The 24,720-nt window shown below is 41.0% G+C and overlaps 1 protein-coding gene across 11 annotated transcripts in view; it reads right to left on the bottom strand.

The window, feature by feature from the left end:
• LOC135219989 (zinc finger protein 865-like) overlaps positions 1-24,720 on the bottom strand; it is a 467,680-nt gene that overhangs the window by 11,569 nt on the left and 431,391 nt on the right. The window contains exons 1-2 of one of the 11 annotated variants that reach the window (XM_064257259.1): positions 10,250-10,307; positions 91-732 (exon numbers count right to left, since the gene is read on the bottom strand). The exons of 9 other annotated variants lie outside the window; for them this stretch is intronic. In XM_064257259.1, the coding sequence (XP_064113329.1) occupies positions 91-130 (40 nt within the window). In that variant the 5' untranslated portion in view covers positions 131-732; positions 10,250-10,307. Of the gene's footprint in view, positions 1-90; positions 733-10,181; positions 10,308-24,720 lie in introns of those variants that run through there. One more of the 11 variants, XM_064257260.1, reaches the window with a different exon arrangement.

The raw sequence follows: 24,720 nt of genomic DNA, 5'->3' as shown, positions 1-24,720 counted from the left end.
AAGCTGTAAAATAAATGAGGTGCTTTTTGGATATCAATACACATCAGGTTTGGATACTTGTGGATGAAATTTTTCAATTTTTGTCCTCACCAGGGTGTGGGTATTGATGGAAGATGTCGTCCCGACACATGTTTTGAAGGGTGCGGCCATCCCCGCCCGTCGTACTGCTACATGGGGCAGCTGTTACCTGGGGGGGCTGTGGGGCCAGCCTTCCACAGGGGCTGCCCGACCAACAGCCTATGACAGGAGCCGTTCTCCCGAGGTCCTTTAACCACTGCCTTCCAATCACACCCAACTCTTCCCCTACCAAGGCCGCCGTGGTGATCTTTAAACACAAGTCCCAAAACACAAGTGGACACAGGAAGCGTGGTGACAATGACGGCTCTATTCGGTGTCTTTCGATTGTCTATTCACCAAGTTTTCAAGATCTACCACCAAAGAGAAACTTCCAAACGATGGAAGGAAAAACAGGGACCAAACTGTTGTGGCTTTGAAACAAACATGCTGATATTCGTCAATGAACGTTCTATCAACACAGGATCCATCACTTTAATCTTATCCTTTTCTTGTGGGTGGCTACACTCGAAAATTACAGTACATATAATTAAACTATAATTCGTGAATGTTCTTTGGTTTATTTACGTACATATTTTAAAAGAATTACCTTTTCTATCACATAGTACATTATATAATTTATTCACAGGTTGCAGTTTCACTGTATTTTGTTAAATTCTGAAAATATGAATACATAAGTCTAAATTACAAAAATAAATTTATTGGTACTCCATCATAGTCTCTTCAAGTTAATAGATATCCATGAAAGTCCTTGTTTTAACTTCATTTCAAATTCATATAACGCACTGTTAAGCTGTATAAACGTACAATTTATATACCTATACGTACATTAATCAACCTAAGATTATGTTAAAAATATCGTTGTTCAGAAAATAGAGTAGCCATTAAAACTAATTTAAACACAATTGGTTTATTGTGACTGAAATGCATAAAGTAAAAAATATAAAATATTAGACACCACATCCCTAAAATTATACTGCTGAGAATAAAGAATTGTAACTCTGCCAAAATCAAATTCAGCAAGGATGCCCAACTCTGATACACTTAATAAGGAGTCTAGACTGAAAACACCTGCTACTCTCTAACCTCTTTCTAAGAAGAATAATCAATGAACCACTGCAAATGTTTGTCCAGTTGCATTATATATATATATAGATATATCATATATATATATATATATATATATATATATATATTTATATATACATATATATACACACACACAGACACAGACACAGTCGAACCCCCTTATATGCAGACTCGCCTAATAACGGATTTTTCTATGGACCGTATATACCCATTTCGTGGAAAATTCACCTATTCGCAGTATTTTCCACTGAGAAATATTGACAGGTTACTGTATTTTCATATCATTTTTGTGCCTAAATGCACTTTTCGTGATAAAACTATTAATATACTCAGGTATAAGCATATCGAGCGTATCCTATCTTCTATCTTCTTTCGTCACCCATTCTGCTTTTGTGTTTGTTGGTTTTGTGGTATTTTATTCATGGGGTCAAAGAAAGTTCCAAGTGCTAGCCCTTCTTTAAAAAAAAAAAAGGGTGGGAAACACTATAAAATTTAAGAAAAACTCATTGCACAGTGTTGGAGGAAGCTGCATGCCTATTTCATTGAGAAAATGCCTACAACAAGCACTGCTGTAAGTGAATTTAAGGCCAGCAGAGGCTGGTTTGAAAAATTCAGAAAATGAATAGGCATACATTTATAATATGCCTACTTCAGAGATAAGGCATTTTTGCAATAAACAATTTTGTGGAGAATTATCATCCCAACAAAGAAGTTGCAATCCATGTTTCCAACATTTTTTATGACAATGCTGTGTTTACCTTAGACAAATGCTAAAGAAACGGCAGAAACAAATGCCTCCGGACAGTTTTGTTCTGCAAAAGGGCTCTAGTAACTCTCAAGTTGGTCTTAGTGCCTACAGAACGTATCATTTGTTAATATTTTAGGGGGGTCTGGAATGCATTAATTGTATTTACATTATCCCTCATAGGAATAATTGTTTTGGTTTTCGTTCGTTTCACATTTCATGGGAGGTTCCGGAATGGATTATGTACGAAAACCGAGGTTTCACTATATATATATATATATATATATTATATATATATATATATATATATATATATATATATATATGTGTGTGTGTGTGTGTGTGTGGGTGTGTGTGTGTGTGTGGGGGGGGGGGGGATGGGGGGGAGGATTAAAGTCCTCCATAATAAGCCTAATTTCTTGTGTTTGTTTGTTTTTTGTATTTCTTTTCTACTGTAGTGTGTATGATCCTTGATAAGCTGTCTTCAAATCTATTCCCCGTGTTGCCTGCCATTACATTGTTTGCGCATGTTAGGAAGTTACGAAGGGATTCGTTCTTTGCATGAGTTGCCGCTTTTGCCGAAGTAAAGCTCTTCACAGTCTAGACACGCTGCCATATGTAGACCCTCCTTGCCTCCTCGCTCCTCCCCTTCTACCAACTTTTTATTTCTAACTATTTTATTCCTAATGGTGTTCTTGTAACTGCCTATCAGTTTGAAATTCTAGCTTTCTATTGATGGGTATAATTATTTTCTTTCCTTTCGAATGTTCATTTTCTATCTTTTCCCTACCCCCAGAAATTTTTCCTTGCCTTAATGTGTGCCCCTTCCCACCAATACTTAGGGTATCCTCATCTCCGAAAATTCTCCCTCTGGTATTCCAGCTCTTCATCCAAGAATTCGGGTCTGCAAATCCTATACCCATTTGATGACACTTAAACATCATCAAATGGGTATAGGATTTGCATCCATTTTCCTGGCTGCCTACTGGGGTCTGAAATACTAATATTTTCAAACTGAATGCGGGATGAAAATAGTGCTGACTTTTAATTGTCATGTATTTCATACTTCACAACACGCACATATAAATAAATCTCTATTAAGTGACTCACTCATACTTAACCAAGAATGACTATACCTGTAAGAATGATCCTCTGCCATTCTTCCTTTCATTCATTTCAGCAGTATTTGTTTTCATTCATCGACCAGAAATCTATTACTATTTGCAATCAGCAATTGCACAGCTAATTCACGACCCATTTCCCTTGACCTCAACACTCACACTGACTGACAGATTCAATCTTATGTATTTTCTGGTCTGTTTGTCAAATGCTGTTTTCAACCCATATCCCTTCTAACTTCTCCCATAACTACATCTTAAGAAGCACTTTTACGAACCCTACCTCACACAATGTGTGACAATGTCAAAATCTACATTGTTCTTCATCCTGTCAGTTTTCACCTCCCGCCTTAATCCTTCCTTCATCTAAATTCTGTCATCCACCTTCCTTGTTATAGCTAGGCATAACCATCATTTCATAGTCCTCCAAGTCGGGGACATACTCGAACTCAAAAGTACACCCAACCTTCTTTCTCCATCCATATACAATTACTATTACAGTTTTTCCATTCTGCAAAACCTATTCTTCTCTCAAAAGTCTGCAAAATTTAACCTTCTCGCTCTATCTATACACCCAATGAGTTCCCAACTCTCTTACTACTTCTAAAGCTATTACACACACACATATAATACACACAACATCCAGCGACTCCTCCCTCTTCACAACTACAATACATTGACGAATTTAACGAGACGATTCTGTGGCAAAGCGAACTGGACGTAGAGTACTACTACTACTACTATGTGTTCATGATTGTGTGACGACTGCCAGCCAGCATGGCGCTTTAACACACTATTTCAAGTAGTACCTATGAACGTGTACTGCCTCGCTGAATGGGCTAGAAAGAATCTATATATATATATATGCCTTGTGCATTGGGTCAACAACATGAAACGCATTTCACTCATTTTCTAATGAGTCAGTTCAATACTTCTTTATTCGATCGCCTATTCCACCCCCTTTCTTTCCCGCGAAACGTCTCCCAATATTCCACTCCTTTTCTGTACAAGTAGGCCCGCCGTGTCCACCTTCTAGAGCAAACTCTCATTTACGTATGAGAGAGAGAGAGAGAGAGAGAGAGAGAGAGAGAGAGAGAGTACAGTAATCTATAAAACACCCACTTCATAGTGTTACCGAGCAAATCAGCTCCACAAGGAGCATTTCCTCTGAACTCCAAACGAACGCTCTTCAAACTGTACTGATTCTCATTTTCTTCCCAATTTACATAATAAGTGACACCATTTTGAAAATAAGAAAATCAAGCCAGGCATCCACTCAAATACAGACCAGATCAAGGCTGTTTTAATTTGCTGATAAGCTAGACCAATAGCATTGCAAAATGCCGGTACTAGGTATATAATACAGTGCTCCTAAATGGTTCTCACAAATGAAGCTCTCTCTCTCTCTCTCTCTCAAACCGATGGAATACACAAAACTTCCTTGTTTGATATGATGAGGTCTTTTACCTGACAGCTTCTCACGAGTAAACGAACAATTACAACGCATGACGATGATTTTCTTACCATTTAAACTTCGTCAAAAACCTGAGGTACTTCCATTGCTGCTGCTATGTGCTATCTTCTCACATAATGAGCGTGGGTCCCCCTCAATATCTAAGACTTTATTCAATACACATGAGTGAGTAAGCAAAGATTTATACCATATAGATACAACATTACATTATTACTCTTATCGTCTTGGAAATGTATTCGGAAAGGATAACAATTTATGTACAAATATGATACATATCTTTCGCGACCGGCTATGCCACCAGCACCGTCGTGGTAATATGCCATAATCGCCATTATCTTTGAAGTTGATTGATGTTTACTTGCGAGGCAAGAGAGAGGTTGTTTTAGCTCAGCCCATCTGGCCATCCCAAGCAGTCAGTCCTTCAAGGAGAGAGAGAGAGAGAGAGAGAGAGAGAGAGAGAGAGAGAGAGAATGTGGCAACTGACTCTCAGGAGCAAGTATCTTTTTTTAGACTCAACATATTCCTACAATCAGTGGACCAAAAACAAGATCGGGGCGTTTTGTAATAACTAATTTTGAGACTGTAATGTTTTATCTAAATAACCCCTGAGAGAGAGAGAGAGTAGACAGAGAGAGAGAGAGAGAGAGAGAGAGAGAGAGAGAGAGTCTTCGGGTGATTTAAGTGCTGTACCTTGTACTCTGGCTAGACCGTATATCCGCCGCCCTCTATATGCACCTCTTCAACATCCCCCCCTCCCCCCTCCCCCTCGGCCCCTGCCCTCTACCACGACTATTATAGGGCGGGAGAATATAAGGGAGGGTTAAGTAAGAGGTCCTACATTTCGGCAGACCCCCTCCAACTTAATTCTGTTTTCTAAATCCACTGCGCCGCAGAAGTCTTATGCCTTCGTACTGTGCATCGGCAACACTCCTCAGATTGTATTTTAGTGACAATCTATACTTTCGCATTTTCTTCAGATGTAATAATAATACTCATGATATAATTCCGATCCCCGTCATCACCTGATGAAGTCGAAGGAACAAACCAGAGCAAATGAGTTTGGAAATAGATAAGCCGTCTGCGCTCATTGTGCGATAATCATCATTTGCAATAAGATTCACGCTGGAAGGAACAACTCCCTCAGTGATGCAACCGAGGTAGTAGTACCACGTGCATCGCTGCTCTTTGGAAAAGCGCGGAACTGCCTGCCTGCACACACACACACACACACACACACAACCACGCCGACACAAGAAAATGGTTTTGTTGCACCAGTGACCATCCGGAGGATGAGGAGGAGGACGGGGAGGAAAAAAAGAAGAGGAAGATGCAGGCCATGCCGCTGGCCATTGATGCTTAAAAAAAAAAAAAAAGTTTTAAAAACGCGAGCGCGCGCACATACACTCACACACTCGTGAGATAACCATGCTGATGGCCAGATACTTCGTTATTAACAAACGCACGGGTGTTGCGATATGTACTTAATCCTACAAACAGAGACGTGTCAATATAGTTAAATAAAAGAGAGAGAGAGAGAGAGAGAGAGAGAGAGAGAGAGAGAGAGAGAGAGAGCTCGAAAACTATGGGTGCTTGCAATTGCTCTACATTGTCAGTTTGGCAAAGGAAAGGTCCAGCCGAGAGAGGCAGGGATACTGCAATGTTGACAGATCTTTTAATCCCTTTTCCCCCATACATGAGGACCGAAAAGAGGGAGGGGGTGGGGTGGGGGGGTTGGAGGCTACAGAAAACCTGTTCAACGGAAAAAACGGATGTGTGTGTTGAGAGAAAGGGGTTACAAGGAAATGGTGGGGGGGGGAAGAGAGAGAGAGAGAGGAGGGGGCATCGATCTATGCTCTGCACCCATGTCCAGAGAACACAACTACAAGCATCTAATGTGTTTATGAGAGAGAGAGAGAGAGTTCAACATTTAATTAAAAGTGCAACTATGACTACGACTGCATCTAAACCATGGACCTACATGGGTGCGAGTTATTCCCAAGCTAAAGGCAAACTCGACATTTGTGGCTTATATACTATGTATATATAATTTCAAACGTTAACTCACTCAAAAACCTAACGATCTCAAACATTACTGAACCACTAAACATGAGCTCTGCTGTCTCTTCAACTCTTGCAATGAAAACGTGCCAGGAGAGTTACAATCACCAAGGGTCACTGTTGTGAAATCGACCATGGTATCCCCGCAGAGTTTCCCGCGAGTTTTTATTCCCGCGCTCGCCAATTCCTGAGAGCTCCTTCTGCATCTTTCGCTGTTTGTTTACTACGAAGTCATTACGCTGCTTGCTTGTCTATTTCACACAAAGCAAATATATAGAAACCCGTTTATAATTCTGAAGAAAAGGAACGTGCGTAAGATCTCTTTTCTTTACAATGTCATACCAAATATTCTTTTTAAAAATAGCCTCTTTATGAGCAGACGGTATTAACTTGATACATCTATGATTCAAAATGCTCTCTTTAGGCACTTTTGAAAACCGCGTCTTTTAATACTGGCACGAAGAGAAAATTGACATGATTAAGGAGCCTCCCACTAACACATTCTATAAATAAATAGCGGTAAGATTTAAAAACGGTAATAATGGCTTTGATGAAGACAGCAATAAAAAGTAAATCCGATAAACAGACAAGTTTCATAAAACGCCATACTTAGAGATTACCACATGAAGGCGCAATCGATACCGAACGTTTGTCAGTATGATAGCGCTGCAGAGAAATATAGACTCCCATTCCCAGAAATGTGGTATCACTGTCTGCCATCGACTGCAATATCTATCGAAAGAACAAGCACCTTAGATATTCTTAAATTAGAATTTTTCCTGTAAGAGTTTTAAAATGAATATATATTGACTGGACGATTTTACTTTTAAAATTAAACAGGGATCTCATTAGATTTCAAATTGTCTGGCAACTGAATGCACAGGTACAAAATTATTATTTATATATATATATATATATAATTATATATATATATATATATATATATATATATATATATATATCTATATATACTATGACCAAACAAACAAACAAGCAACGAGATGCGTGCAATTTGCTCCGAGCGAGCTGCTGTCCATTCTGCATCCGCGGAGATCAGCGTTACGGAAGGAGTAAACGAACAACACAACAGATACGCCAAGCACCGTAAACACGAACTCCAAATACCCTCGACAACGTGTTCTCAAACAATGATCTTTAATTAAAAAGACGTTACATAATACATTGAATCATCGTGTCTTGAGGGGGACCCTGGGGATCCAGAGTGGGGATGGGGGGTAGGGGTGAGGGCCACGCACACGCACACACACACACACAGAGAGAGAGAGAGAGAGAGAGAGGCGCTGTAAACTCGCTTAGCAACTCAAGAAACCTTCAACCTTACCTCTTCCCAGACTCCCCCTTTTTCTTGTCACTTCCTATACACACAGGAATTTATAGCTTTGCCATTAGTAAATGAACAAAAAATAACTATACCGTTAAACAGATCTAAACAAGAACACAGTAACATTGGCTGAACTTCTTAAGACTATTTTCCTAATAAATGTTCGTTACCATATCATTCTTATGTAACAACTACAACGCAAACAATTATAGTAGATAATACGGCTGCATTAATGGCGATACCTTAAAAATACACATGGATCTAATTGAATGTTTCACTCGTTTCTGTTTAACAAAAATCTGAATTATTCGACTGAAATGAAAACACCAAATCTTAGTTACCTCGTCTCGCTAACTCCTGACACTTACAGTATGTGTGTTTGAGTACACATTGCATGACATATGGATTCGGTACTTATATATATATATATATATATATATATATATATATATATATATATATACACACCTCTATTCCCAACGTTCATTTGGGTATATAAACTCAGAATGTCTAGACAGGGAAAATAGCACTACGAGGCACAGCTTACGATTTCCCCATTTAACGTAAATTGAAATTCCAGCATAACACAGTATTATCAAAACAGGAAGGCAAGTACATGAAGTAAAGAGTCAGATATGGAGATGAAACTAATGGCTAAGGGGGAAAAAATGGCTAATGACAGGACAGTGCAACCTAACTCCTGTTTTTTTTTCTTTAGTAAGAAAGGGCAAATGTTACAGGACTGAGTAAAGGCTAAAAACGAAATCATGAAAAGGTCCATATCACTGCATCCCGTCTCATGATTCATTTTCTCCTCTTGTTTTTAATCAAGTGTTTTATTTTGCTTTAATGCAGACCTCTGCCAAACGCCACCATTCCCATTTAAACTTCTTTCTCTATGTTTCTTTCTCTATGTATACATAAACAATGTTAAATTGAACATTACACTTCCCCCGAACTCCCGACAATAACTACAGCACAACATTAAGATAAAATTTTTAAATATATATTTATTTATGAAGCAAAAATTCCTGCCACTGGATACATCCGCAGTATTATATATTACATATATATATCTATAATAATATATATAATATATATATATATATATATTATTATATTAATATATATAATATCTATATAGGGTCCAAATTTCAATTCCTTCACAACTGGAGTGGCCTTAGATCAAAAGAAACTCAAATACAAAGCAGGATGTTCTTTTAAAGTCACATACGGGGGAGGGAGAAGATAAAGAAAGAGAGGGTGTTCTGGCGAGTGAGATAATATTCGACATCTCTTCACACTTTTCCCTTTAAATGGATCTTAAGACGGAATATTTCATACATACATCAAAAAGGAATGTGGGCAGACCCCTGATACAAGATATAGAGACAAAACATGGCTTCTATTCACTCCTCAGCCATACCGTGAAAAAAAAAAATAAATAAATAAATAAAACTACATAACATCCTCTCTCTTCGAACAAACGTAAGGTGCCTCTTTTTTCCTAAGGTGTCTAAAACTGTAGGTAGGGTATCATAGCCCAACATAGCCCCTATAGCAATCCATCACGTACCCCTTTCTCTCTCTCTCTCTCTCTCTCTCTCTCTCTCTCTCTCTCTCTCTCTCTGCAACTTACTCTCCACAATTTTCCATCTGTAGGATGCACACTGAATCACACGTTGTATCTACGTTTGTTGATGAAACTTTCATGTTCTGTGTGTGTGTGTATCTGTCTCCTTGCAACGAATTGTTGCTCCAGAACTGAGGGCAATGCTGCAGCACAAGTAGTAATGTAACGAACTCAGTTTCAATACTCAGGTGGAGTATGACAGCCAGTCCAGCGGTTTCACTTTAAATGCATACGGCCGCAGTGTCACTGAATAATCAACAAGAGCATGGCATCATCAACTTCACAAGCAAGGGAGCAACGCCAAACTTAGCAAAGAAAGGCCTAGGTTGGTGTCTTCTGTCGACAGTGTCCGTATCTCTTATTTTAACCGCTGATGATTAAGTGAACACCCCACCCAGTGACCATACATGAAGCCCAAACATTGCACCAAAGAAGATGGGGCAGAACACCATTTATATAGACGTTCAGACGGCCAGTGACATGGTAGGTGGGGGGACACGATGCATCAATCAACAACACAAAACCCAACACGTTAATGGATCAGAAGTCACACGTTCATTTTTCCCTCTCTTTATCAGAGGAAGAAGCAAAACAAATCCATGTCCAAGCGGATAACAGTAGAGACGAGAGAAAAGGTGTAAACACACATCGAGGCTGGTAAGCCACAGAGACACATCGTAATCATCAACACGAAAACACTGAAAAAGACACACACGGCATGAGGCTTCGAAGGCAACACACGCGGCACACTTGTACTCGGTACAGCCGCTCGCCTCAGACTACTCTCTCTCACTCTCTGTCTCTCTCTCTCTCTCTTCTTCTCCTTCTTCTCTAGGGCTCTAGCAGAAGCTTGCTGCTACCTCAGAACTCCCTCCCTCCCCCTCCTTCCTACGACAGCCCCCTCCTCTCCCTCTTTCGCAGTTCTAGCCTACCCTACTCTCATATACGACTCCCTACTCCCCTTCGAACCCACCTCTCTCTCTCTCTCTCTCTCTCTCTCTCTCTATCAAACCCCCACCTCCTAGGGAGGGAAAAGCACCCGCACTTATCCCTCCCCCACCTCCATACAAAGCTAAACTACGCAAATCAACACTCATCTTGAAGGGAGATTGCAGGCCTAAAATACATCGAGTTGCAGAGGATTAATACCGATGACTTACACAAGCTTTAGACAAAGCAAAATATCTTCTAAAACGTTTGCAGACCCATGCAACTGTTTTTATTCACAAACAAACGGCATACCGTTAAACATTGTATTAGATCCCGTTACATGCATCGCAAATTGATTCTCTCTTATACTATACATAATCAAATGCGGATCAGGAGAATCCGATATCACTTCCTTTATCTGATTAATATCTTGAATAAACCGCCCCCCCCCCTCAAAAAAAATAAGTTCCAATTATGTCTGCAGCTAGCAATTCTCGCAAACAGACAGAGAAGAGACAGATAGATAATTTTCTCTCTCTTTGTGGTTGTTTCTGAGATGACCGTGTAACTCTCACTGTCACTTGCGCTCCACCACCACCACCTCCTCCTCCCACATCCTCCTCCTTCTCCTCCTCCTCCTCCCCCTACTCCCTTCCAGCCGGCCTCCACCACACCCCCAACGCCGCCGACGTAGTAAAGTATCGCTCACACACACTACCTCAGTTACGCACGCATGCATGCAACACAAACACGTTCATGAACAGTGCCTGGTTCTATCTGATGTGTTTGCATGATTGTGTGTGTGTATATATATATTATATTATATTATATCATACATATGCTTTAAAACATTACATTAGATGCATGTGACTTCATCAAAAAAGCGAATACCGCAGGAAAATGATAGGCATAAATCCAAGCGTTTTCGTCTTTACAAAGACAATGTCTTGGTCTTATCATTTTCCTGTGGTATTCGCTTATATATATATTACGCACACGCAAGCCTACTAATTCACATTTTAAACAAACACACACACATATATAACGCTGCCTTTGGCGCCATCCACGAAGACCAGTTCTAATCTTTTCCACGGCTAAGAAAAGCGTCACGCGCATATACTGTCCAGACGAAGAAAACGAGATTAATAATATTAAAATATGTTCGAACGCAAGCATACAGGTACCCAATAGGATATCTCTCTCACATGATCTCAGAAAAGAGAGAGAGAGAGGAGAGAGAGAGAGAGAGAGAGAGAGAGAGAGAGAGAGAGAGACCATATCCCCTAATCCTCAACTAGAAATCTAAATCCCTTCCTCCTCCCGAACCCTACAGTAGCGTTACGTAAAATGAAAAGAACCCAGAGTGATAACGACCGATATCCAGGACAAGCACTTGACTTTTAGTCCTAGTGAAAGCTGGGTACATTATTTTTCGACTTACGAAAGCCCATAATGCTAAAATACATTTTGCATAATAAGTAAAATCAAGGAAATATAGTTGAGGATAACTCAGGACAACAACTGCTACTACTACTGATTCATAATTAATAATAATAATAAAACAAATCGGTAGGATAAAACTGCGATACAAAATTCTGTGTAGAAATTGAAAACGGAGAAAACATTGTTTTCCACTGCTGTACTTTTTTATTTTTTTTATTTTATTTTATTTTTTTTAGAGGAAAGGTTTACGCCAATGATTACCCATTCACTATGAAGTGAATATAAAAGGATAAGATTTTTCAAACGATAGGAAACGCTTATAAATGTCAAGAGATCTGGCACAGATTCTCAGCACTAAATTTAAGTGAGAAATGCTCTTAGCAAAATGAACGATACACAACTGATTTCCCCCGCAGGGGATCGTACTGCAAGCATTACTTAAAAGTTCTTTGCAGCGTCCCGTCGGGCCCTTGCTGCAACTCCCTTTCATTCCATTTATTGTACCTCCGTTCATATTCTCTTTCTTCCACCCCCTCACTCCTCACCCTCTGCTACCAATTGTTTCGTTGTGTTACACCTTTCAAGCCTTTCGACTATCAAGTTCCGTTTCAGCGCTGAATGACCTCATAGGTCCCAGCGCTTGGACTTGGGTCGAAATTCTTACATTCCATTCCATAGAATGATTTCAAACGAAAGTAGACAAATGAAAGACAGTGTATACAAATAAAATACACCGAGTGGGAAGTCTAGTACTATATGCCTCCGATTAGTTTGGCTTATCGGGTGTCATTTGTGAGACTGGAGGTAGGAACAGCAAACGAGACGAGGCGACTGCTTGCTTCCATGGCGACAAAACAATGCTCACCAAAAGGCGCACATACACACACACACACACAGACTCACACAACAAATAAGAAATTTAAAAATAAGCACCACATGAAATTTTACTATGATTTAAAATGAGTTTACGCAAAGACGTGTAAAATACGAGAGAGAGAAATCCAAGGCAAAATGAACACACTGAATCTGAGGAATCTTGAACAGTCAAGAAAGAAACGAAGACAAAGTACACAAACACGAAAACAAGAGAAGGTAGAAGAAAGACAAAGAAAAGTGAGCCTCTCGCTTAGACCAAAAAAATGAAACTACGAATGTGACAAATGTGCAACAGGTTAGGGAGAGAGAGAGAGAGAGAGAGAGAGAGGAATATGTAAGCAAATGGAGCTAAAGAATACGACATAAAAATGCATTTAGGGGTAAGTAGACCAATGGGTGATAAGGAATTCAAGAGAGATCAGAAACATTCCTATAGTGGCTTCACATCATGCGTGCATCTGATGTCTAGGCCCGTCCCTTACGACGCTCCTGATTGGCTGTTGATAAGTCAATCACAGGGCTGGAAACTTCCAGTATCTCTCTCGAGAGTTCACATAGGCGGGATGTATGCTCCACCTCTCCTGAGGGATACTTTTGAAAGACGTATAAAAACATACAAAAAAAAATAGAATTTTCATAAGCCAGCCTTCTGTCCGCTATTATGATAATCTTAAAGAACGCTTCTGAAAACTCAAAAGCATTCAAAGCAGAGAGAGAGAGAGAGAGAGAGAGAGAGAGAGAGAGAGAGAGAGAGAGAGAGAGAGAGGACATAGTAAAGGGCGAGGGGGGGGGGGTGTCAACGGAATAACAATGCAGCCTCCGTCAGTTTTAAGCATACAAATCTTTCCAAAGGGATTAAAGATTGCACGGCGAAGGGCTACTGACCAGCCAACCATCGGCATGGCCAAGCAAATCAGGAGAATAGGAGAGAATATGGGGATCCTTGAGTGGGTGGGGGGGGGGGGGGTGTTGAGGGGCGGGAGCTTAGCGCGCTCACCACTACATACCGTAAGGGCAAGAAGATAGAGATAATCCACATTCAGAATTGCCCGTAAAAGGAGCATAAAATCACTTGCAAGCTCAAGCACTTGAAGCATGCGAACGCTCATCTATCTAGATCCTCTGCTTACATCCTAAAATGCTCAAATCTTCGAGACAGCATCCAATGAGAACAACACTCTAAAATAAGAGATATCAATACAATGAACGCGAAAAGGATGACAGTGAGACCAATAGGCTATTGGTCATAAAGACAGTCTGCCCATAATACAAAGTAGGTGCCAACAGAAGCCTTGAGTAAGTATAGGTAATTTTACAAACAAGTCAAACACAAGACCTTCCATGCCAAGCTGGACTGAAAGTGACGAAACGATGCAGCATCAAGTTAGATAAGAACGCAATCAAATATTGTCTGTTACACAACTGAGCAAGAAGGGCACTCTCAAATTGACTGGCCTCATCTATAAAACCAAAAACAGTTTTGGTCTTCAATTCCAATAAAATCATAAAATCCAGGAACAAGTGTTATTCACTAAACAGTGTCATTCACTCTTTACCACACAAACACCAAGAACTCAGATAGACCTACACTAGCACTTAATCGAGCTATTTCCCATCCTACGGTCACACCTAATCACTGACTATCATAAAAATGATTACATGCCCTAAATCCCCATAGGGAAGGGATGGAACAGACATATGAGTAAATACAGAGTAATAATAATAATAAAACCGCTGGCAATACTGTTATCATCCTTAATTTTCTGGGATTTCAGCTAAAACCGCATTAAGAAAAAAAAAAAAAATACGCCTCAATAAGAAGCCTTAAGTCTGTGCATGAGAAAACAGTGATTAAAACCCAATCTGGGATAAAAGAAGAGAAATAAAATCTACTGATACCATCACACCATCGCCATACCTTTTTCATTCTCTCTTCGCAGCCGTGCTGGTCATAAAAAAAGACAGCATAAAGGAAGAACACCCATAAAAAAGTATTATAGAGCAAGGTAGAAGATAAATGAGAGAGAGAGAGAGAGAGAGAGAGAGAGAGAGAGAGAGAGAGAGACCCACACTTTGGCAGGCTCAAGCAGGCAAGCAGGCAGATGCGTCCAAGGAAAGTCATTGGCAATGACCATCACCAAGGCCTTCTTCTCCCTCCCAACCCTTCCTCAGAAGAAGAAGAAGAAAGTAACCCCGGGAACTACGTGCATTCAACGGTACACATTTCTCCAATCGTGAACTCACACATCACTTCACTCTAGTACTACTTCCTCGTCCTTTCTGAACATCCATTTCTAAAATGTAAATGTCAAAGAATTAACCAAACCGACTGCAAACTCACAGGACAGCTGAAGGATAAAAGAAAAAAATATAAAAGGTCAACAAGAGCAACAAGTTCAGGCAGCGTGATGTACCCAGGCCTCAGTATACATACACAGGACACACTCCATGTACACACACACACACACACACACAGGCTCACGCACAATAACGCAACTGCTGCAGTTCTTTCCCTCTTCTTTCCCCTGACTTTGATTCTCATATCACAACCCTCCTCTTTTCCCTTGCTACACCCCCCTAACACACAACCCCCACCCCCCAAAAAAAAAGTGCATTTCCCTGGATACTGAGTATCCGATGTCAATGCAGCCCGCACTTCAGTTATATTGCATTCATAATAACACGAGAGAGAGAGAGAGAGAGAGAGAGAGAGAGAGAGAGAGAGAGAGAGAGAGAAGCTATTGCATATCTACTATCACAATGAATGAAAAAAAATAATAATAAAAATGACGAAGAGGCGAGCAGACGGAAGGACATAAGATGGACACATATATATACGTACATCCTTTTCCTTGCAAGGAGGAAGATCGCAACATGTGGATTGGGGTGGGGTAGGGGGGGGGAGGGGAAGCGGCAGGGAGGGAGCAAAGTAGTTTATAACTAACCGCCTCGCCTACGTATATCGACAACAGCCGATCTATGCAGCCTCTTAACTACAAATAAATGTGCAACGAAAGGTACAAGGGGGGGAGGGGGAGGCGGTGGGAGGGGAGGCGGGGAGAGAAAGCCGTAGATCAACGGAGGGAGAAATAGAGGGAGAGGGAGAGGGGAGGAGGTTCAGTAGGGTAGTTTGAGAAGCGGCCTGGAGTGCATGGTACAACAAAAACTCACACACACACACACACACACATACACACACACACACGCACACACACACGCCGCGCGCCGAACAAAGGCCTGCAAGTGAGGGAGACGTATAAACACACGAACGCACACACTCACTCACTCGGCAGGCAGCTTGCAACCCCCGCTATCCAATAGGCTCGCTCGGTCTCTCTCTCTCTCTCTCTTCCTCGCTCTCACTAAACCTGCAACCGGTGAGAGAGAGAGAGAGAGAGAGAGAGAGAGAGAGAGAGAGAGAGAGTACGGACAAGCAAGGGAAGGCCGTAAAAAGGGCACACAGAGAGACACTAATGAAAATAACCGAAGTAACGAGAACATGGGTAAAATGCTTATGTACGGCTGGCATGTCGTATAACAAGAATCATTCAAAACAAGAGAAATGAAAAAAGTTTACATATACTAGTACTATCTCTCATGTACATGCACATGAATGAGAGAGAGAGAGAGAGAGAGAGAGAGAGAGAGAGAGAGAGAGCCTCAAATTTGAACAAGGGAATACCAAGAATATAACATTTTCCGGAAAGGTTCCAAGAATTGGAGGTAAAGAAAAATATACCCATTCTAGACTAAAGCTGGACACTGATAAAAAAAAAAAATAACACCCACACCCCCTCCCTCCCCCACAACAACAACAGTAAAAGAAAAAAAAACGTAAAAAAATACCAACATTGAAGGAAGGCTAGTCCTAAAATTGATACAGATTAAACAAAGACAAACAACGGGGGATAAAAAAAAATTCAGTTTTTGCAACAAAAACAAAAAAGGGAAAACTTCGCGCGAATATTTCTAGATAAGAAACCAATAAAAGTTACTAAAAATTAGACAAAATATATAGAAAGAAAGCATCGAAGCAAGCTTAAAGCAAAGAGGCGGAGGAGGAGGAGGAGGAGGAGGAGGAGGAGGAGAGTTCGTACAAAGATAGAGCTAAGCTATGGGAAGGAGGAGGCACACACAAGAAGACGTAGGGAGGAGGAGGAGGAGGAGGAGGCGGAGGACATGGAGGAGTGGGCCTGGGTGTAAAGAGAGCGACGGGTAGAAAGAGAGAGGGGAGAAGGGAGGACGGGACACAGGGGAGGGGGGTAGGGAGAGGGGACAAGGCAAGGCTTGGTCCGTGTGGTGGCGGCGGCGGCGGCCGCGCAACATCTTGCAACCATGCCGGCCTACCCCCCAGGCAACCTACCTACTCTTCCTCTTCCTCCCCCCCCTCCCCAGCCCTTCCTCCTCCTCCTCCTCCTCCTACGGCGACTACGGCTGCTACCTCCACTTTATCCCTTCTCTTACACCAACACCTAATCTCTCCGCCTATCCCTCCAACCCTCTTCTTATTTCGCCATCATCTTCTTCACTTCCCCGGCTGTCCACTTCTCTAGTACCACTACGTATTCACCCACTACATTTCCACAATTAATGACATGAATCGAGTACCAATAGTGACAGAATGACGGCCTATACTTGAGGACTCCTCCCCCACAGCCCGCCCCCCCCCCCCTTTGGGTCCGTCCGTCCCACCCAAAATGCATAGCCGATTGTGATCCTCGGAATTCTGATAGCCACACACAACTATTTTCCACGGCCAATGGGGCTTGTTAGTGTCTGCATCTATATAGTCTCCAATGCCTCTCTCTCCCTCTCTGCTCCCTCCCTCCCTCGGGTTCCCCTTTTTTATCCTCTCCCTCCCTCCCTCAAATAGCCTAGTTCACTGCAACACACCATAGTACGATCTCTCTCTCTCTTTCGCTCACGTGGCTCTGCCCGTCGCCGACCCTATAAAATTCCATAGGCTCTTGTGACGTAATGGAGCATATCACCCGAGTAAGCCAATCAAGGACTCTCTCTCTCTCTCTCTCTCTCTCTCTCTCTCTCTCTCTCTCTCTCTCTCTCCTAGAGTAGCTTTTGATGCTGGTGGTGATTGGAAGGATGACAATGACACCTATAAATATGACACGCCGTTGCAAACAACTTCTTCGTTCTTCGACGAGTCGAAGAGAGAGACGAGAGAGAAGAGAGAGAGAGAGAGAGAGAGAGAGAGAGAGACTCTTCATCAACAACTGTGACAGCACCATCGCCACAGCCTCATCCCTTCGCTTCGCTTAACTAAGACTAGCAAAAAGGAACACAGCTAAAAAGAAAAAGAAAAAATAATAATAGTAAAAAAAAAACACGCTACAAGCCAAGCCTGAGGTCACCCCCAACTTACCCCTTCCTCCAACTCCTTTGCTAGCCCATAACCCTTTTCCTCCCTTATCATAGATATCTTAAGGTTCGTAAGAAATGGTCGTTTAAATATTCTCCCCCTGAGTGCTAGCAAAATTATTAATGAGTTATATATTATTGTTACTAAGGGTGTCTATATATATTTTTAACTTCTTTTTTTCCACCGTTATCCCTACATTGAGGGGTCGGTTGCCTGATGCACCTTCTCCTCCTCCTCCTCCTCCTCCTCTTCCTCCACTGCCTTCGTTCTATCAAAGGCATCATATCCTCCACCAAACCTCTTTTCTCTCCATATCTTCTTCCTTCTCTTTATCTCGCCATCTCATTCTCGGTCTCTTCCTCTCGATCTTCTTCCTCGTAACAGGTTTCTTCCGAGTCCTCTTCATTCTCTCCTCGTCATCACCACATATATATACATATATATATATATATATATATATATATATATATATATATAATATATATGTGTGTGTGTGTGTGTGTGTGTGTGTGTGTGTGTGTGTGTATAATATAAAAATATATAATATATATATATATATATATATATATATAGATATATATATGTATTTATATATGTGTATATATATATATATATATGTGTATAATTATATATATATATATATATATATATATATATATATATGTATATATATATATATATATACTTATAATATATATATAATATATATATATATATATATATTTCTCAAAATGATATCAATAGAATACACAAAGCACACAAGTACCCTCTCTCTCTCTCTCTCTCTCTCTCTCTCTCTCTCTCTCTCTCTCTCTCTCTCTCTCTCTGTGCTGAGACGGTAGTAAAGCTGTGCTGTGTGCTACTTTAAAAGATGTACCCAGAATTGCCCCATTCGTCAGAAAGGCCTAAAAGTAGTATAGTACTAATAATAATAATAATAATAATAATAATAATAATAATAATAAATAATAATAATAACAAACTTTCCATTTCCCCACTGCTATGCCACGCGAGTTAATTTCCAACTAGCACGTGTGTCTCCTCAGTATTATCACGGCAAACTTAGAGAAATATGAATCCATTACATATCATTAACAGTAACCACTTTCAATAGTGGTTATCCACAGACCCTTCTACTAAATAAAGGACACTTCTTCATGTCATATCTCTGCCAGTGAGGGTAACCTCTCACATGATTTTGTCAGCCAATGTAAATCTCCTTAACCATTGCTTTTAATAAAAGCTCTAACTACCATTTTTGTGTCAACGAAGTACTCCTCCTCTCAAGTAAATCCAGTGCTAATTCAATTCTAACGAATCCCCTCCCCCCCCCCTCCCCCCCCATTCTTGAATACTATTCAAGTTGGCTCGCTTGCCACTTGTATCGTTACTCAATCGATCAACTCCTGTCCACAAATCTTCCGCCTCTATCAACTACAATGTCAACAAAGAAACAATGACCCATTGGTTTCTAGGTCAACAATGCAGTCTTTCAATTCCAATCTTTCAATGCACTTCTTGGTCAAATTATTGTGATCAAATTCCGCGGGAAAAATCGTACCCTTATAGAGGCATGGTGTCATCAGTTCACCTCACGCGGTGCACTGTAGGAAGACGAAAGTGTCCCTGTGGTTGGCTTGACAGCCTAAATTTCGCGTAATTAAAGTCATGTCAATAATCCCATCTCGCCAACTTAGTACTCATTCTAAATCAAATCCTCTACACTTACAAGACAGTAAAAGGCATTCAACGGAGAAATTAGACTTGAAGTGACTTAAGTTCGCTTCTGCACGTAAACGTAACTTCACATCATTCCTTTAAATCAGTCATGAAAACTCGATTCATATTTGATTCCCTTTCATGCTCCAGCAAAATGGCACCACTATCTCTCATAGAATCATGGAGACGTTTCTTTTCACTCCAGAGGTCAGTCGGGAAACTTCTCAGGCCCCTACCCACGGCTTCTACGAAAAAAGCGGACTTGTTCCAACTGGGAGCCTTGGGAATTTCTCACTTACCCTATGGCAATCACTGGAACTTCGTTAGTAACACGGATCGATTTATATAGAATAATTATGGTCAGCTTTAAAAATGAACGCATTCACATTCCACAAAAAAAAAACTGCTTTAAAAGATGAAAATGGGTTTAAACATCCTTCATAGAATTGATGTTCAATATACTTCTGTGGTACTGTAATTCACAGCCTTCCAAACACATACCAAACCATGGCGAGGACGAATACGTTCACAGAAAGCTTCGTTGATTAACATGGGACTTATTGGGATATGTCCTTATTATTAAAAAAATCGCCCAGTACAAAAAATATAGAAAAAGTAGAAGGTGAAATACGACTTCGAAGAAAAAAACCACCACACTTTTCGCCAAGGAATCTCGCCAACTCAAACCACAATCCTCACATGTGGCGAAATCATCCTTCATCCCCAGCAACAAGAAAATAACGCAAATAAATCTCACAGAATTCGGAGCAAAAGCGCGTCGCAAAAAAGGAGCAACCATTCGCATTTTACTTCCTTAAAAAACGAACATAAAGTTATGGTCTCCGAGTCATAATTCTTCCCAGGACAACAAAGGCTCGTATAAATTTCCCCTCAGCGGTTACGTTTCTGATCAAATGTTTTCTCTACAAGTGTTTTTGCATCTGCAATTTTGCTTACAGAATTTAGTCCACGACTTTCATCTCTCTTCACCGGCTCACAAACAACCTACACAAAAATCATTAACATCTGATATTTATGAGAGAGAGAGAGAGAGAGAGAGAGAGAGAAGAGAGAGAGAGAGAGAGAGAACTACGATGATTTGTGTCACATTCAATGAACGAGATAACAGATTACAACCTGTCTTCGGGGGACACTGATACCTTTTATAGTCTCAAGCTGAAACCTTCAGGTAAATAATATTGTACCATAAAAGGCCCATAGATACGTTCACGTCCATCTTTCAGCCGATAAGGACACGATATCGCTTCTCGACAATCACAAGATTATTTCTTATCTCGGTAATAGTAGATGCAGACGCGAACTAAGGGAAAGGGATATTTTTTTCTTTTCTGGATGCATATCTTCCGACGCTCTGCCATTGATGGAATGACAGAGGTGACAGAAGGAGACAAATTTCTTCAGGTTCATGAGCTCTTCTTCTCAATTAAAGTACATACGAGTGTCAATAAAATGATGCCTGCTATCACACCAACCATGTACGACAGGAGTTAGGTATTAGACACTATTGGAGGAGCATCAATGTTTTCAAATAAGCTGTCCAATTAGTTACTCAAGGTTATCTAAAATAGTAGCAGATAAGAACTGTCACAGAAGCAAGAAATGGAGATCTACCACACATATACATACCAGGAAAAGTTCACGACAGAATAGCACTGTGGTTGCTGCAGACGAAAACATACCGAAGAACTGATAAAAGATTCATCGGAGTAAAGGATGCAGACTTACTCTAGAAGCTGAAACAGATAAACCCAAGATACAATATAGATACCAAACGTAGCTTAGCCACTACCGTGATTCGACGCCATAGTCGCTACCACAAAGAGCAACGCCAAAATCGATGAAGACTTCGGGACGTCTTTTTTTGGAGGTTATTGTTTTTTTTTTCTTTCTTTTTTAAAGAACCGAGACGAGACGGACAAAAACCAGTCAAAATCTACTGACTAACAGGCCACCAAAGACGAACGGGACCGAGGCGTTTCTAGCATGATGTGACGATGAATATATTCAAGCGATGAGCATAACGGGCGGAAGTGGTCCCGAGTATGCTGAAATATGCACCGAATTTGGTCGCCATGGGCCTCAGAAACAGGGCCGTCCAAAAAGAACGCCACTCCGGTTCACTGACCTTCAACAGAACTGGCTCATGTAGGGGTACACACAAAGCAGAGACTTAAATGAGACTTCGACTGCTATTCATTCAATATAAACAACGCTCTTTCTCTCCCGCAAACCATCTTACAAGACCAGCAACAGGCGACGATGATCTCAGCGTGTTTCCGTGTTGCCTTTATTTAAGCCGGACGTATTTTTTTGTGCTGAAAAACGCCATTAAATATGAAATTCTCTCTCTCTCACTTTTACCCCCTGACCCCTTTAAATATTAGTAAACGACGACATACCACTACTAAAAACATTAGAGAAAGCAAATGCAACAAATACAGTTAAGGGAAGATACTATCTAGGATAAAAAAAGTATTTACAAGTGAAATACATGTATCATGATACTGTTCATTGACGAATTGATGAATCCTACAAAACCTGCCTTTCTCGAGAAAATTATATATATATATATATATATATATATATATATATAGATATATATATATATATACATATCATATATAGATATATATATATACATATATTATGTCTCCACCGCACTTGCACTCCTTTCAATGCCTATTTCCATGAAACTAGTAGATTTACATCACCCGTGCATTTGACGTCTAGGCCAGTCCCTTACGACGCTCCTGATTGGCTGTTGATAAGCCAGTCACAGGGCTGGAAACTCTCGAGAGAGTTCACATGAGCAGGATGTATTCCACCTCTCCTGGGGGATGCTTTTGAAAGACGTATCTCTCAGGAGAGGTCGAGCATACATCCTGCCTCTCTAAAGAGAGACTTGAGAGTTTTTCCAGCCCTGTGATTGGCTTATCAACAGCCAATCAGGAGCGTCGTAAGTCAAGTCAGTTGCGTACTCGCTTACCAATCTGGTAGCCCGAGTTCGCTCCCAGCTGCCGGTAAGTCTGGTGATTAGAAATACATTTCTCGATATAATGTGGTTCGAATCCCACAAAATGCTGTAGGTCCCATTGCTCAGTAGCCGACTGGTTCCTAGCCACGTTAATCAAAATCTAATCCTTCGGGCCAGGAGCCCTAGGAGAGCTGTTCATCAGCTCAGTGGTCTGGTTCGACTAAGATATACTTGACTTCGTTTCCAATTCTGAAGCGGATATTCGAAGCAACAAAAATCATCCCACGTCGCACTTTGATGAAGAATCCGGCTGCTACTATACTTCACAATACAAAGTGAACATGATGGAGGCCGGGACAAAAGGGCCCTTAACCTGCGGTGAACTTTCCTGCAAAGGTCAGCCTGAAAGTGAGAAGAGAACAGCTGAATGACTGGAATCGCCGACTTGAACCAAAACTGATACGAAACTGGGTACTTGCATGCCCTCATGAAATCCCCAGAGGGAGCTGAGGAAGACCCTAGCAATAAGAAATTCACGCACAAACCGCAATATCAGAGTTCTTCCGCAAACAAACAAACAAATAAACAACAAGCAGAGGCCAAGCAAAACACCAGAGAGCGCGAGGAGCGTGTGTGGGTAATAAAAGAGTCGCACTTCCTTAACCTCCAACGGGGAACCTTTCTTAGGTGTCCTTGACCAACATTTCCTTGGAATCGCTCGATGCTCTTGCTCTTGCGCCGCCTCCTCCTCCTCCTCCTCCTCCTCCTCCTCCTCTTCCCCCTCCTCCTCCTCCTCACCCGGGCCCCCTCCCCCTCCCCCTCCGTCCGGCGTTCGTGAAAAACGTTTCTCAGGGATCCTTGCAGAACGTTCGCTTCTTTCGCGCTTCCACGGGGATACTTCGGAAACGTTCCTCCTTATAGCAGCCGATTATATCTTCTCTAAATCTCATCTTACATCGCCCTTCCAAGTAAATGGCAACGGTGAGAGAGAGAGAGAGAGAGAGAGAGAGAGAGAGAGAGAGAGAGAGAGAGAGAGAGAGAAACGTTGCACATGACTCCTTATAAAATGTTTTTCCATTTTCGAACTCCTCCCAGGGTCGCCATGTTCAAAGTTTGTTCATTTCTGGTACACGAGTTTTAAACACTTACTCTTATGCATACCCCAGAGAGAGAGAGAGAGAGAGAGAGAGAGAGAGAATAGTAGTTAGGAACTGTCCCCCATAGAAAAATATTAGAAATAAGACAATAATTCTCTAACCAAGTTTTGCAAGCACGTCCCAAACTCGTTTCATCATGACTGCAATATTCTTCCAGCTTTTTTCTTAAGATAAGTCTTCTTCCTTGGCGCAAAAAAATAAAGAAATAAATAAATAAAAAATAATATATGAGAAAGAAAATATACCATTTCTCATGATCAGAAGGAGTGCGGAAGTGAACAGAGAGTATTCTTGAATCTACAGGTGTCCTTTGATTCACTAAGATTCTTTACAACCCGAGTATATGTATAAAGTATGATCACTATACCTGAATATTTTTAAGGACATGTACGATCACCAATTATCTTTGTGCTGTCTCATGCTTGCTGGGCATACACACCGGAGTCTCAGGTTCTGCAGACTGAAGTGGGATGGCCTATACTCTTCTCTTCTCCTCTCTCTCTTGTTTGATGCACCAAGACTAAAACTTACCAGTTTTACGCCAGGTTGCACTGGTGGTGGTCGTGGCTTGGTTGGGTCTCGATCTTCGACCCCTACGTTGCAAAGTCAACGTCTAGTAGGTTTTGACATACAAGACTTCAACTTACGCGAACTTTTATACATGAGTATAAATTTAGTGTACAATTAAA

The sequence above is a fragment of the Macrobrachium nipponense genome, chromosome 1 (assembly GCF_015104395.2).
Source record: "Macrobrachium nipponense isolate FS-2020 chromosome 1, ASM1510439v2, whole genome shotgun sequence".
Lineage (NCBI taxonomy): Eukaryota > Metazoa > Arthropoda > Malacostraca > Decapoda > Palaemonidae > Macrobrachium > Macrobrachium nipponense.
The sequence above is the reverse complement of the archived record's forward strand: the minus strand, read 5'-3'. Positions and strand labels throughout refer to the sequence as shown.